We start from the raw sequence: 16846 nt of genomic DNA, 5'->3' as shown, positions 1-16846 counted from the left end.
TTGCCTCTTCTCCGCTCACCAACCCTCCCTTCCTCTGGTATTCTCTTAACTAAAGTTCCACCTTCTTTTCCGTAATGTCTTCCTTGTATTTCTTTACCGGGGTGGTCCCTGCGCTCTTCTGTTTGCCCCTGTTCTGTTTTTATCCATTTGTTATCATTCCTTTCTACGTTTTCTTTTGTTCTTTGACATTTATCGTGGTTACTGGTTCATTTAGAGCTCCTCGCCTCCGCTAGGAGAAATAGCTATCAGTTTTATACACAGTGTATTTATTTACTTTTTTTTTTGTAATTTATGTTTTTTTTAATTGTGTACAGATTAGCCTGCTGCTCCTTTTTTTTAAATATGCTTATTACATTTTTTTTGCCAAGTTCAATACCACTGAAATGCATGAAATAGCTAAACTAGCACTATCTAGTCTGGCGTGTAACCCCCTGTAAAACCCCAGCATGACTATTGCACATTTCAGTTTTCATTGGGATTAACCAACAAGATATATTTCTGTATCATTTGTGAGGTTTAGAGGTGCTGGTAGGTCACCTTTGAACAACGCCATGCTAGCTATTCCCCCCGTCTCCAGTCTTTATGCTAAGCTAAGCTAAATACTTGCTAGCTGTAGCTTCATATTTATCGTACAGACATGAGAGGGATGTCAATGTTCTCATCAAACTCTGGACAAGAAGTGTATTTCTCCGCAAGTGGAACTTTTTATTTAACACCTTCAGCATTATCCTTTCAGACAGAATCCACTCAATTGACATTTAGCTTCTCCTAACACCAAGCAAAGAGCACAGCTAACCTCTTTAGCTAGTGTTAATGGAAAACACAAAGCTGTCCTGGGTAATGCTTAATTGACCAGTGCAAGGTGTTATGATTAGCACCCCGGGAATGTCCTGGAAAATTAAAATTAAATTTCCTGGTCAGTTGAGAGTAGAGTTGATTAGATTTACTTGTTGCAGAGTTATGAATCATACTTGTTTGTCTTCTTTTCGGGAAAGTTGGAGAGGTGGTTTTTTTTTTTACTGACACCATGAGAGCGGTCTTTAATGAAGTTGGTGTGTGAACTGCACTATTAAGTCAATCTCTCTGTGCTGTGTCTGATGTACTGATGTCCAATGGTTTGTTTTAAAAGGGAAGTCTTATTGATGTCTTGTTATTTTCTCCCTTTGTTGTGTTCTCCTCGCTTCCCTTCGCTCATCATCCCACCCCTCTCTTTTTGTCTCTCTCTCTCTGTTTAGCGACAAGACAGTGAAGATCTGGTCGTCGAAGGTGTGGAGGAAGAGGTGATAACAGAGGTGGTTTTTTTTTGTCGCCCATCTTGCTGCAACTTCAGCTCCTGATCTGTGCCCTGCTCACTTCTATCAACGAGATGTGGAACTGCAAACACCGTTTCCAAGGCAATCAAGGTGTTTTTTTCTTTGTCGGGGTTGCAAAATGACAAAGCAGAGGCGGAATATGTATTCAAAGGCAAAAAACTATTTGCCTTTCAGATTTTCTTTGACTGCCAATTTTAAAGAGCCATTCAGGTGTGACGCTTGGACAATATGAACCGTCTCTATCTCGCCGTGGATTCACCAGGCAGAACAATTTCTCTCTCCTGACATTAAAACTACCACAGCCTGGCGTTAGAAGGAAAAGAACAAGTGTCCTTCTGTTCTTTCACCAAGGTTTCCATATCCTTGTAGAACAGTGACAGAGGAATCCGCTTAAATACGTGCGTATTCATGTATCTATCTACCTTGTCTCAAAGTCATGACGCGGGCTGAATTTAAATCCCAGAGGGACATTAACTAACAACTTGGACCTCTGACAGTTTCCCCTCGTTCCTCCTTTCAAGACTGTCAGTGTCCATTAGCATTGTTCTGATAATGGACACATTGGAGGGTCATGCTATGGGCTCATTGTGGTGGATGGATCACTGGACAATTACGAAACACCGTTGTATTTCACACCGGAAACACCCTCCAATCCTTTAATTTCAAGTCGCTCTCGGTATCTCACTGAACTTTACTGTGCCCCACAAGTCGTTATTTTTTTTTAATGACTTTTACTAATTTATTATTTTCCCTACCTCAGTTGTTTCGGACCTTGGCGTGAGGTGGGAGGGAACATTTTTACAGGTCTCTGTGGAAACACCTGGTGCTTGACATTTTGAAGTCTTTATTTTATGCCCGTCTCTTCATCTCTATGTGGATGTGTCCTCTGTGGCTCTCTGGCTATAAGACTGTCTAGCTGCTGACCCTGCAAACAGGAAAGCACACGACCAGCAGTGCAACTAAGGTAGCACTGGCCCCGGAGGATCTGACAGAATTGTAATATCGGCTCTGAAAACTGCTAACTGCGGCAAAAAAAGCCCACCCCTGCAGATGCACATGACACAGTGCGTACCTACAGCACACGCTCCTAAGACATTTGTGAGCCGGGTACTTCTGTTGAGGCCAAAGTGCCAGATCATTATCTCAACCATCCTACAGTATGTGGCCCATACCTGCCATTTATCCTCCACACAAATGGTAATAGGAGCCCTATCAGTTCCCCCCTGCCTGCTTTCAGCTCCACTCTGATCTTTAAGGTTAGCGACTGTATCAGACTGACCAGCCTTACTAAACAGCGTACCTCCTTCTCAGCTACTGAACTTCTCTGGGAAGCCAATTTAATTAGAGGTCTCTAAGCTCAGGCTGCTTTTCAGGCATGATTACTTGGGGGGGAAAGTAGGTCGTAACTGAGAGGGATTTCTTATTAGAATCCCAATTTTCTTCCACCCACTGTTTGCTGCTACATTTAAAGAGTGGGAGAAACTTCCTGTACCCTTGCACTGATGTACAAATCTGTATTTGTGGTAGATTATATGTGTGGGCAAACCGTGGACACACTAAACACAAGCTTTCAGTGGATGTTTCGGTTATTCGACTTGCTTAATAGGTCGTGGCATCCCTCACTGTGTTGATTTAGTGTCTCTCTCATGAAAAGCATTCAGCACTGCACTGACACACACATACTGTATGCGCGCACACACACACACACACACACACACACAGTAGTAGCCCAAGTCTTACACGTCAATTCAATTCTCTTTTTGTTCTAAAATGGATAGTAGCGAGCATTCGCATCCCTTTCAGTTTATAAACTTGAGCTTTTTTTTACCAGTTCAAAATGACATGCAGCATTTAAGAGCAAGTCATGTCATGGTGTCAAAATACCACAGCACAGAATCGTTTTGTTCAGCTCTGAAATATCACTCCTGCTGTTGAAAAGAAATGAATACGTTGGTCATTTAGTACACTTTTCCTTATAAAAGAAACGTGTAGTTTAATTCAACAAAGCTTGGATCATAACACTGTCGACAAAGTCTCCTCCAAGCAGGAGTATGTTCTGCTGATTGTTGATGTAGCCAAGATGAGTTTGAAGCTGCTTACATTCTCCAAAAGTAATGATATGGGTTTTGGTTTTATATTGTTGGGGAGTGCATTGAATGCAAATGTGTGGATGGTTGTCTGTTTTAATATTTTTGCCATTCTTAGAAACTCAGGTAAAGGTTGAAGGATATTGTTTGTCAAGCTTAAGTCATTACTTGACCTTGTGAATTTTGGTAGCTCTTTGAATCGACCAAATGCATTGTTTGAGAGATTTATTTTTTACGTTGGGACAAAGGTACTATTATGTATCATCCTTTTTTTGTAAAAGACTCATTTCCATGTTTTTCTTTAGCATTTGATTCCCTTTACTTATTATCTATATACTGTGCTTTCCTGTACAAAATGTACACATCTTATCTTCCAATCTGGCCAAAGCTGAAAGTCTTGTAAGTCTGAGAGGATGTGCACTGATTTTTGACCATAATTACTTGTTTAAAATGTGCATAAAATAAGGTAATTGTATAATAGTAAACTGGAGTGAGCGGTACAGACTGTGGTCAGTGGGGAAATTAACCTCCACAACATAATGGGTTTTATACTATAGACCTTGAGTCAAACTCCACTGGGCCCTTCACTGTACACTACGTGTCTATCTTTGCTCATAAGCCAAACTGACCCTGCTCACCTGCTCTTTGGTGGATTTCATGTGATAGTAATGCTAAGACAGCCTTTATCTCAGTTGTGTCCCTTCTCCAGACTCCTGCTGAATGCTGGAGACGATCTTGTCGTAGCTTTAGGCACTCTCTTGGGTGCCCTGTGCTTGTACATTTGCTGAAGGATGCATGAGGTTAGTGGTGCTCATCGGTTGATTGGTCGCCTCAAAACATAGCAATTTAGTAGTCAATTAATTCCCACTGCTATTGTTAACCTTAATGTTCGATACCTGTGTGGATTTATCAAAATATTAGAGGGATTCTGAAGCATTGACAGTCAATTAATTATGCGTAAAAATATTTGCAAAAAATTAATGCGTGCTTCACAAAATACGCTTGCTTGCAAGATTTATGTATATAAGCAGTGAAGCCCTAATTACCTAAACTACCATATTATCTGGCCTTGTATCAGCCCCACCCAAAGTTACCCTGAGTTGTTTGTTCTGCTGATGTCAGGTCAGCGCCAATTCATGACTTGATGATGTGTAAATAGGTGTGTCATACCTTCTTTGATATTACAGAGATTTAGTTAATTGACGTCTTCCTCATCAGATGGCCTCAGAATAATCTCTGCAAGTTAGGATTTACATGCATTTTGGATAACGAACACTGCTGTGAATACTCTATGAATTGTTTTTCAGATATGTATTAAGCCTATTCTTAGACTTAGTTTACAAAGACAGAGTTTATGAGTCCCAAACGAGGCTTAAAGCACTGAAGTTGTACTGAAAAAAAACCTGTTTAGCTCTACAGTAGGTTTAGAAATCAAATATAGTAATGTTTGTGCTGATGCAGTATGTAAGATAACAGTCAAGAAGTAGAAAGACAGTCCCCAGTAGGTCCCTGCCTTTAAAGTCCTCCTTTTCAAGCAAATATTTCTGGAGAGGGAGAATCTTCTCTTTGACAGAGCAGCATGCACACCTTTGTAGACACTCGAGATCTCCATCCTTATGTCTCCGGCTGTCTGCTGATATTCTGACATGTTTCCTATTAATACTGCTGACCAAAAACAGGCTATACAGGAGGATAAGAGCTGACCGTAAATTATTATCACACCAGATGTACCATCCCGGATTGATACACAAGCTGCAGCCAATGTTCTGTAGCCAAACGTGAAAAAGAAAATCAGTTGTAGGTTCCTGTAGCCACTAATAGCATCTAGTTTAAATTGGAAAACTGTTCAGCAGCCTTGATCACTATTTAAAGCCACTATGTGTGTAGTTGAAAATGTCTGACTTATGTCTGAAATAATCTTGTGCCAAAAAACAATGCATCCATGGATCTCACCTGGTGACACAGAATTAATTTGCCATATCGACCATTACGGTTGCTAAGCCATGATTGGACAATCGCTGCTTGGGGGGCGGGGTTTAGCAAATGGTCAATTGGCTGGAAGCAAAACATAGACAGCACTAATTTTCCCAAGCAAACCCCAAAAAATAGTGTCTGTAACCAGTCCGTCTGGTATTAGGTATAGGACCTCAGGACGGGTACGGTAGGAGAGCTGTCAGTCAAACTGGTTGTGTGATTACCACCTGTAGCATTTCTAGTTTGGCCCAACCATCTTATGACCACTAGGACGTGAAACCCGGGAGTACAGCTCAGCTTCAGCCTTTTGCCTCAGCCAACCGGCCTTACTGCCTTAAAGAAGCAGAATGCGTATGTAGGACATTGATAAACATTCACTTTATATCCTGAGTCTGTAACAGACTTATTCTGAGGATTGTAGATTGTCCTACAGATTGTGAAACTCTGCTCTAAGTCAGACGACGTCTCGCTTTATCAGTATGGCTGAAAAGACTTGGAGGGGTTGGAATCGCATTTAGACACAATCAAGAGGGCGCTTTGCTGCTTTGCTGCTCGTCGGTGGATCGCTATCATACACCAACGCAGGTCTTCTCTGCAGCTGCTCAAGTCGTTTTTCTCCATGCGTGTGTTGTCATGTTGAGCTCACATATGGTAATACGATATGTGGCAGTGTCTGTGAAATATGTACTCGTGGGTCATAAATGCAGGGTCAACGGTCATTTGTGCCTTGTGTTGCACAGACTACTCCCTCTGAAATGAGTGTAAATGTGTGTACAGTTTTTTTTTTTTTATATGACAATGTGCATGTGACCGAGCCATGTAAAATAACGAACTGTAAATAATGTAAATAAGTATTTAATGAAGGATCCAACATTCCCTCAAGAAAATAAATAAGTTAAAAACAACAGTCTTTTTTTGGGTAGTGTGAATATTGTATATTGTCTTCTTGGGATCATAAATACAAATTAAAGATTTTTCACAAGATCACATTGATTGGGATTTTTTTTTTGTATTTACTCAGCAGTCTGCAGATCACTTTTAGCTCTTGATCTCCTCTGTTTCATGTAAAGACCAAAGTTGCTAAGAAAAACAAATCTCCTTCACCTTGCAGATGGACGTGGAGTTTATTTATCATATCGAGATAAACAGGCAAAGAGGTTGTAAGGGCTGAGATATGGGTTTGGGGAGATGTTTTTCATCCTGATGCATTTCTTTCTACTTCAGGACTAGAGATACAGACTCAGAACCTCGTACATCTTCATTTCCTTTGCAAACTCTGATCATTACCTCATGTCTGGCTGCGCTTGTCCCAGCCGCAATGGGAGACGCAAGCACTGTGATGTACGACGGCCATTAACGCCTCCGAGGAGGCAAAACCCATTTGAAGATGCCAGTCACAAACAAAAAAACATCCATACACAAACCCTGTCACGTCCCTGCAGTACGTGCTCCATCTGCACTCTCTATATAACACTCCGAATTTCATTTCAATGCATTTGTCTGTTTCATTACACACCAATGTATTTGTAAGTCTGTTCTTGCTTGCTGATCCATCAATCTCTGTCCTACTCTATCCATCATCCTGTAACTGTGAACATCCTTTGACATTTAGCCAAATGCCCTGAGAGAATAGGACATGTTCCATATTGATTATGCTTACAAGTGGGTAAACAAAAATGTATTTAACTCCATTACAAATAAAAATACTGTAATTTATCAGGTCAGAGTTCTGAAAGTTTACTTTTAAGACTTTTTAATGCCACTCAGAATTTAATTTAAAACAAAATGTACAATACTAGTAGGTCAGGTCTATAGGACTATGACTTTTTAACCCAGCCGCTGGGGTTGCACAAGCCAGTGCATTCTTTATGCCAAGCCCGGATAAATGGGGAGGGTTGCATAACGAAGGACATCCAGTGTAAAACCCATGCCGAATCAAAAATGACAGTTTAGTAAGTCGAAAAAAGTCACAGAAAAGTTTGTCGATTTAAGTTAAAAAAAAAAAGGATGTTGAAAAAGTCATAAGAAAGCATAGTAAATTATGTCTGAAGAAGAATAGTATGTAGTCTGCGATGGTTCTTAGTCCAGACTTGCCTTGATAATCAGACTCCTCTTTGTCCCTGTATTGTCTCTTAGAACTGCGAATAGCACTCCATAGCACATTATTCATGATTGGCATCTAACCTTAATGATAACAGACATAAATACACATACCTTTGGGATTTTATATTTCCCTTCAATTTTGTGTTCAATGTGTGTTTAGGTATTTAAAAGAAGGACAAAGGTATTGATGAAACCTTTCTTGAAAAAGCCTACGTTGTCACCTCTTTCGGTTTTGGGGATGATCCAATATTTAACCAAATCAACTAATTATCAGTAACATATTTTAATACATCCGTCTATTAACAAAAACTAGATGTCTTAAACTCATGACAAAAACATGATTGTGCTTTGTTCTACCTCGGGTATGTATCTGAACTTTTGGGGGCCTAATCACATCCCTGTGTAACTAAAATCATATTGATGTAGTGGTCATAGAAAGGGAAAGACGGACATTATCTAGTAACTATTCAAGCTGTAACTTTATGACAGCCCTTGTCTGTGATAGTGGGAGTCAGATCAGATGATGCAAAAGAACTGAAACCAGCAAATAACTTAGACTGATAATTAGCAGCCTCTTGGAAACAAAGTTGAATGTAGAGAATGATTGCGATGGATAGAAGAACAATGACGAAGGAGGCGTAATTCAGTTAAGAGGACTGGCTGGGGAATATGAAGAAAGCTCTAAAAATGCAATAAATGAGCAATAGAAGTTCAAGAAGGGCAGACGAGTAATGATATGTTTGTCTAATGGAGGATGCAGAAGGCAGCACCACTGACCTGACAATAAGTGAGAACATACTGCTCATATACAGCCAGGTATAGGAGATGGAACAAACACTTTCTTGTGGATTTTGGCATACAACCTCGAAACATATAAAGGCTAATAACAATGGAAATGCAACCTTTGTAGCTAAAGCTTGACTCTATAGGTTATCCTACATACATTCACTTACAGGAGAAGAAATAAGGAAGACACTGTGCCAACCTGGACAATGACTTCATACAACATGAAAGGATTTTAATGCTATGGGAACCAATGAGCATCTTCAATAAAGAAGTCCCACTGTTTCTCAGATACACACAGCGAGCACTTGCACGACTGCTGAACAAAGCCTTGGACTATCAACTAAATAGCATGGTTTAATCCCATTATTCACTCGCTGTTTGAGCCCAGCTTTACAAAGCACACACATGCTCTCTGTACACTACCGGGTTTAGGCACATCAGAGGGACACGCAGTCATTCATGAATATGGGTGGATAATTAAACACAGTGCTGATTAGTAGTGTTAGTAATAAGGAAGGATAGGGATAATAAGGTTCATAAATGTAGAAATAAAACAAATATTTCTTGTTAGCTGAAATGGAAAGACACATCTGATCGTTCTGAACAAATAATTGCCAAAAACATCCAAATGTGTTTTTGATGAAAATACTTTTAAATACATATATTTGTGGATTTCTATTAGTTTTGTCAGCATTCATTTACATATACACAGTATATACCGAAATACATTTGCGAATCTTTCTGTGTGCATCCATCAATATATTTATATCGAGAACCCTTTTTAGTTGATGAATTTCTTTTGTATGATCTTTCTGTTTGTGAGTTTCTCTATTGTGGCTTTTACCTCTTATGGCTATCCATCCATTTATCTAAAATACACCCTATTACTGCGTCAGGAGTCAGAGAATGAGTCACGTCCTCACTTCTAGAAGGGAACCGTACGTCCCTGGATATATTTCCTCACAGATGTTTACAACTGCAGATGAAAAACACTTACTGCTGCATGGTTGAGCAACACATTCATTTATTCATACAAATAACATTTTCTCATTGAAAGCTTATTCCTTACATAACTGTTTAAATTCACTGTGTTTTCATCTTCATTCAGTGTCAATTTCGTGCTCTCACTTTGTCTTCTTTATTGATTCTTTCCCCTTCGCAGGCTGTTTTGTCGTCCTCCAAGGCAGGAAGTTGTAGGAGACCAGAGCTGTGAGGAGGTATGTAGCCATGCCAGTGTACTCTCCCAGTACAAGGCACAGTGGCTGTGCCAACACGAACAGACAGAACACGTTCACCGACGCACGTTCATCCAGCTCCACCCGATCGTCCTGCGTTGCTTTCAGTACTCCAAAGAAATACATCAGTGCCACCGCCGGGTAGAAAGCCAATTCCACCATGATGCCGAAGACGGGATGCTCCCACAAACTACCAAGACCTTTGGGTTTAACATGTGCACATGTGATGGAAAGCAGGTTGTAAAAAGTATTGAGTGAGAGTGTTGTTAGAGAGCCACTCACCCGGTTCAGATTTACACTCAATCGCGGACAGAATTCCCTCTGAAGTGTGACGATGGATCTGACAGAAAAACAGACTTGAACCTTTGATCTGTCGTCACAACGGCTCTGTTAAACATTATCTACCTCTTTATCAGGACACTTGGCAGTTCTTACCTCCTGACACAATCAACTGTTTCCTTTAAAAATAAAGCTCTCCTTAAATACACTTTTTGAATAACAACAAAACCTATCATAGTGTTTTCATAAAGAGGCCACAGACAGTAGGCTATTCTTCAATTCAACTATTCTCATAGTACACCAACATTGACATGTGTGAAGTGAATAACGTGTGATAAATTCATGATGTTGTAAAAACCTGAACTTTACTCTCACATGGGCTGTATTTAAAACCATACTTTACAAGCAGTACGAACTGATTTGGCCAGAATGTAGCATGTAGAGTAAGCAGTATGCAAACAAAGGCAAAATCTGCAGCATGTCAAAATGACCCGGATGTCGTACTGAGTCGGTTTGAAAACTCTAGTATGCATCGGACCGGTCTACCTCGCCTATGGTATCCAAAACGCTGAAACAATATTTTTTCACAACAACAGCGGCTAAAAATGGAAAGTTTTTACAATTTTCATACGGTATTTCATTACTAAATTCACTTTTGATTTGATACTTTCACTTTTGATTTCAAATATCAGCAGTTTTACAAAAATGTAAAAGAGTTGAGAAGCTCCACTAACTAGCGTGTCAACAAGCCAGCCAGCTCTCTCAAGAAACCAGTCTTGTAGACAAGAGGCTTTTACTTCCCAGTTGACGGATTGTTTGTATGAATTCATTCTAAAATGCGGTTATCTTCTATTTTGGAGTTGAAAAGCTCCACAAGCGCCTGCGGGCGTAGCTCGCTTGGTAGCCGGCCATTCACGCTCAGTCGGCTCCAGAGAAGAGAGACACTTTTTGAGACGACATGACTCTTTAAAAAAATTTTTTTTAACTGACTAAAACTTCTACACTCGTGGTGGGAGAGCATTCCACTGTTTTGTTGCTGTATCTGAAAAAGCCATTTGAGCAACTTTTGTCGAGTCGTAGGCAGCTTTGAATACAGCCAGAGCCTTTGTTACAAACAATTTTGACTGTATTTTGCATAATTTCTTGTGATCTGAAATAAGTGCTTTCAAACTAATTCGAGGGGGAAATATTTTGAACTTGCTTGTCACATCACAGATCAGTGGGAGGACAAAATGAACACCTGTAATATGTACTGCAAAAATCCAAATCAAAAAGCCAGTGGGCAGATTTCTCTTCTTCTTCTTCTTTGGATTACTTTAAAAAGTCCCTGATGGAACCTTTGCCTGTGAGAGTTCTTTGCTGCTCAGTCTGGTATTAATCTGGAGTTAAACCAACTCAACATATGCTCCTTTGGTAAAAATAGAGGAGAAGAGCGCCAAGGCGGCGTCCCTGTAGGATTCAACAGTGAAATGTTAAATGCTACAGCAGAGAAAATACTGCACCATTAAAACTGCTGGATGAGTAGCTCATCTGATCAAGGGCAGCAGCAAGTGTTGAATCAAGGAGTTCATAATTAGTTTGAGCATTTGTGTATCAACTGTAGACCCGCTCAGTGTGGTTATTTTTATTATTATTGTTTTGCAGCTGCAATTCAACAGCCAGCTCTTTGAATCCCCACTGCTGCTGCCTGAGGGAGTGTCGGGCCATTAGCCAGTCAATCAGCCACCCAGGCTGCTGTAGCTTTCCATAAATACCTAATGAGCGCTTGTCATTCCATGGGTCCTTCTGTCTGTTCGCTTGTTAATCTCCGAGCAATCGTTCATGAAAGGCTTCTCTGATGTTTGCCACATCACCACTGGGCCACAGAGCAGGATTACACTCTGGGAGGGAACCTGTGGCCCTTTTGAGCTGGGGTTTATTAAACCCCCTACTGCTCTACAGGGTAGAAGTAAGGTACCCACTTGCTTCTACAGCAAGCAGAGACAAAGACAAAGTCTCAGCGGTCAGATTTAATCCGGCGGAATCATAAATCATCAGTTTGCTCAAATGAACAATATGTAACATTTAGGGGAATCTATTGGCAGAAATGGAATATAATATTAATAAGTATGTTTTATTTAGTGTATAATCATCTGAGAATAATAATGATTGTGTTTTCGTTACCTTAGAATGAGCCCTTATATACGGAAAGGATCTTCTTCCCAGAGCCGGCCGCCGTGTTTCTAATGTAGCCCAGAATGGAAACCTAACACTGGCTCTCGATAAGGCCATTAGCATTTTCACGTTTTTGCGTCAACCACTGTAACGGTCCAACACGCTGGGCACAGGGGAGACATTTCAGTTGGTAGCAAACTGCAACTTCACCACTAGATGCCACCAAATCCTACACACTGCACCTTTATGATTGAATTGCCACTTTCAATATACATGATAAAGTCTGTTTTGAATTCCAAAAGATTTACTGTATTAGCTTAAATAACATTCCAGTAATACATTTAGGTATGGTTACTGGTAAAAGTCTTGTATGCACCAGAAGGGACAGAATTTAAGGAAAAGGCTTCCTGATTGTCTAATTTCTTTAGCCTCAGCTGTCTTCTTTTATTTTCATTTTTTTGTTGAATTATCCAGTTGTATATTTGCCATGAGCTTGATACATGATGCAGACTTAGCGCTTCTCAAGTTGAGAAACAAAGTAGTTGAACCCTTTAAGTTCACTGTTAATATTTTAGATTGTGTATTTGCATTGTTGTGTAGTGTTGCATGAAATCATGTCACTGAAAATAATAAAGATTCTTTACAGAAACACCAAAATGGGGCCCAGAAATGAAAACTAATTGTGCTGTGGGAGATATTTTTCCTTTAGAATTGAAGTACAATACAATGTTCAATCTGGTATTGCACCAATTGCTGATCATTTGTATTACTTCCTCTAACAGCCACAGTAAGGTTAGACGATAGATGGTGTTACATTTGAAGGAGAGGACTGTATTTTAAAAGTGTGCGTCAGAGGCTGGCTCAAAATAACAACAGATTCCCTGATTAACTAGTATTTCCTGACCACCCCCTGTATTTAAGAATAGCTCTTCATCCAACACACATGAATTAGTTCATTTTGTTATGTTATGTTAAAACAACTGAGGAATGTGATTAACGGAGAAAACAAATGTCTTCAATTTCAAAGTTGTGGGGGGAAAAATCCCCCCCCCCCCACAGTAAAATCCCTTTATTGTTAGCTTCACTTGCTTGAAAGGGCATTTGTCTGGTTTTGCATAATTGCTTCAAGAAAGGCGATATTTTTGGACAGCATGACGCAAGTAAGCATAAACACAGTAATTAGTGCTTAGGAAACTGCAGGAAGCCTAGGGAAAGGGACACTTGAATCCCCTGTGGTGTTATTAATGTGACCAGCAGTACAAAGCATTGACAACCTCCTGGTCGTAGCAGGCTGACAGACACAGATACTTGTTGATTTATTTTACCATATTTTTGTGCTTACATACTTATAACTAATGCCAGTTAGGTAACAAATATACTTATTGTAATCCAAACCATGATATTCTCCTAAACCCGCTAGTTTTGTTGCCGATACCTAAAGTTGTTCAGTATCACAACGTTAAGTTTCACTTTGAACTTCACGACGTGGGATGTACAGTGTGGCCTGTCTGAAGCATTGGAATGGTAATAATAACCTCTGAAAATGCACATTCGGTCATCTGAAAACATTCAAGATGAGTGCATGAAAAATGTGTTCTGTATAAAGAGATGAGATTGGTCTACAAAATGATCTAATTCAGAAAATATGGAGGGAGAAAAACATGAACACATTTCAACAACAGCCCCCTTTGCTTTCAGATTAAAGAGATGCAAATATACACCTGTTTTTATTAATTCAATTTGGTATCTGGAATCCTAGTTGTGTGCATTTGCAATACCTCAGATGGCTTCTCAAGGCTTTTTGCTTCTTTCTTTTGTCCTCTGAGCCCTGCTCCAGCCAACCCACTCCTTGGAACATCTGCAACAATGTGTTCACCCACACTAAACAGCGAGCCCTTAAAATACATGAATCATCCTGGCAGAGAGAGGGTTGTGGATGTGGATGTGTGTGCCTCTTTATCTCTGTTTATGGGTGGTTCAGAGACATATGAGAACATAATTTGTATTTATATGTGCACATTGGTGCATACCTCTGAAAGAATGATTTTTTGTCTGTGTGTGTGTGTGTGCACGCGCACACATGTGTATTCCTGATCCTGAGCTGGAGGGCTGTGTGGGCAGAAGCGTCCTGTGTCGGTATAAATTGATTTCCAGAATCCAGATGCAAGGTGCTCTTCTGCACAGATTTTATGAAAGACAAAAATGCTTATAGCTGTGTGTGTGTATGTGTGTGTGTGTGTGTGTGTGTGTGTGTGTGTGTGTGTTTGTGAGAGTGAGTAAGAGGGTAAGAGAGAGATAGAGAGATACCAGATATATGATGTCTCTGTTTTCATTTTGACCAAAAAATGACAACTGTAGATTTCGAAGTTGGTCAAAAGTGATTTCCTTCCTGATGCTGAGAGAACAGGAAGCAGAAGGAGGGAAAGGCATATTTAAATCCCTTATGGTGTTATTGATGTGACCAGCAGTACAAAGCATTGACCACCACCTGGTCCATCGCAATTGGATGGCAATAGCATTTAAAGATGATATAGATTGTTTATTAAGACTTTGCTCAACAAGCTGGCTCCTTAAATTATTCAGAAACAGGCAAGACACCGTTTTTTTCTTATAAACGGGCAGCAGCAACTATTTGTTTCCTGATGCAACCAGCAATCTGTGGGAAACAGCTGGTTATTTGGTTTATCATGACTACTTGTTTATGCATAGAGAGAGAGAGAGAGAGAGAGAGAGAGAGAGAGAGAGAGAGAGAGATGTTGAGTGTCAGACCAAGTGTGATGATGATCAGTAAGGCGGTGGAGAGACTGTAGTTATCCACAAATGACAAACCCATCACTTTTTTGGCAGGCAGTTGTACCAGTTTAGCATATTTATTACAATGTGGTTTACAGGTTTTAGCTGCATACAACAGGCCAATGATGGATGGTGGCCATTAAATCTCTATGTAATTCCCTCCTTGTAATTAATATAGATTTTAAATCAGCCAGCATGAACAAATTGTAATTGGCAACTGCATTTCTTAAAATGTCTTGCACGTGCCTCCTTCCACCAGAGAAAATGACTAAAATCCACACAATGGGACGGAAAAATAGTTGCACTTTTGAGCAAAATCTAACTATAAATCCAAATTAATTTGGATTTTTTTGTTAAATGCACAGTTATTACTCAGCGAGCATTCAGGGCTAAAGAAGTGTATGAATACCTGTACCATGAATACCGGTTTTCCACTATACTGGATTATTGAGCAAGTTTGTTCTGGGAGCTGTTCATTGCTGTGGTGCTGAAATATTCCCCCCGACCCTTTGAAACAAAGCAGTCAATTAGAGACATCTTGTCATTGGCTGAGAGCAGTTCAAGTCATTCCTCCCTCTCAGATCCATCCATATGAATACTTTTTGCGAGGAGGAGATAAAACTATCCAATAATCCACATAATCCCGTCCACGAGTTTGGCAAACACCGTTTAGCACCATGTGCTTTAACAGAAGGGTCTCACAGGGGTGTGTAGTGACACGCTGATCTGTATTCAAAAGCTTTTATGGATTTAGCGCTACATTTCCCCACAAAACCAAAAAAAAAGTCAGACACGTTAAAAAACTAAAGTGCGTAATTTAATTGCCATGACACTCGCTCACTCACACATTCTCAGTGAGCAGCACAGAGGCTGTTGCAGGGCGACCGCAGCATCGACGGGGCATGGGCAGGGTTGCCAGCACTTGAGTGTAATTCCGTGTGGGAGGAGGAAGGATGGGTGTGTTGGAGTGTATCTAGCCTTTTCTCTTCACACGTTCTGCTGTGCGCACAGACTGAAGACAAGGCGCGAGAGAAGTCCACCTCTCCATGTGATGTGCAGCGGGTCGGTGAAGGCGCACCAGTAATCTCATATACTTTCCCCGCATTACTCTTTTTTTGGTAATTTTTTATTTACGTTGCATGGACGACTAACCAAGTGCGCCTCTGCGCTTTTTTGTTGTTGTTGCGGGTGTCCACTCATTCAGTGCTCCCCCTCCCTCCTCTCCAGCTTCAACATTTGTGAAGTGGCTTCCTCTCCCGCTCGGACCGGAGGCCGACTGGTCTCTGATCTGGTCTCTGGAGTCACCGGAGACTCGACGCGCTCCGTCAGGGCCAGGCTGTGCGGCTCCCGGATCAGACCCGAGCCACCTCGAGCTCTGGCGATGGAGATGATGGAGGGAGACGTTATGGACAAACTGGAAGACGTGTCATCGGTGTACGACTTCGACCCGATCACCGGCAACATCCCCGCCACCAAAGTAGAAATCACCGTCTCCTGCAGGTGAGTTGAAGCGTCCGCAGAGAGCGGAGAGCGCAACCAAGGGTCCGAAAAGTTCGTTGTGAGTACTGCGTGGTGGAAAAGTTGTGACAACGCCCCACCCTTTATTTGTGATTTAGTTAAGATTGTTCAGTGAGAAGGTGATTTGTAATAAATTGAGACAACTTATCAAATGCGCAAACGCATAATGAGCTGCAGGTTTTGGGTGTGGACAGAGCCAGTCCGCATGGTTTCATTTACTTATCAGGAGTTTTATCCAATTGTTCTAATAAGACTCTTTACACGAAGCATTTTTTATTTTTTATTTTGATCAATCGATTGATTTGTGTCCATTTCTGTGGGATTAAGTTTAAAAACACCTGTCACGCCCCAAGCCATCACAAAAGAGGTGTGAAGATGTGCAGAACTACACAAGTCATGCACGCTGGCGTTTTACACGGAATGTGTCATGTAAGCTACTGGAACACCAGTTAAGTCTGACATACATTTTTTTACGTTGGGTGATACATGCAGAATGCCCTTTTGTGCTTTATAAAAGTCACAACATTTGAACTCTGGTTGAGACTCGTTTATCTTCCTTCTTTGTGGATATACTGCATTTGCATAGTGGTGCTTATACTGTACA

The 16846-nt window shown here is 40.7% G+C and overlaps 1 protein-coding gene and 1 long non-coding RNA gene across 3 annotated transcripts in view; one reads left to right on the top strand and one right to left on the bottom strand.

The window, feature by feature from the left end:
• Positions 1-9270: 9270 nt before the first annotated feature.
• LOC306715696 lies at positions 9271-9865 on the bottom strand. The gene is made up of 2 exons (XR_013767696.1): positions 9781-9865; positions 9271-9698 (listed from the first exon to the last, which is right to left on the bottom strand). It is a non-coding gene; the product is annotated as an uncharacterized lncRNA (long non-coding RNA).
• A 6087-nt stretch (positions 9866-15952) lies between these two features.
• Positions 15953-16846, top strand: part of cpne5b (copine Vb) — a gene marked incomplete at both ends in the record, with an annotated part of 90360 nt that continues 89466 nt past the window's right edge. The window contains one exon of one of the 2 annotated variants that reach the window (XM_079186632.1): positions 15953-16224. In XM_079186632.1, the coding sequence (XP_079042758.1) occupies positions 16106-16224 (119 nt within the window). The remainder of the gene's footprint in view (positions 16225-16846) is intronic. The other variant, XM_079186631.1, reaches the window with a different exon arrangement.

This window comes from Pholis gunnellus, assembly GCF_910591455.1.
Source record: "Pholis gunnellus genome assembly, chromosome: 3".
NCBI classification, from domain to species: Eukaryota; Metazoa; Chordata; class Actinopteri; order Perciformes; family Pholidae; genus Pholis; species Pholis gunnellus.
Note: the sequence above shows the minus strand (reverse complement) of the source record. Positions and strands in the feature narration are given on the sequence as shown.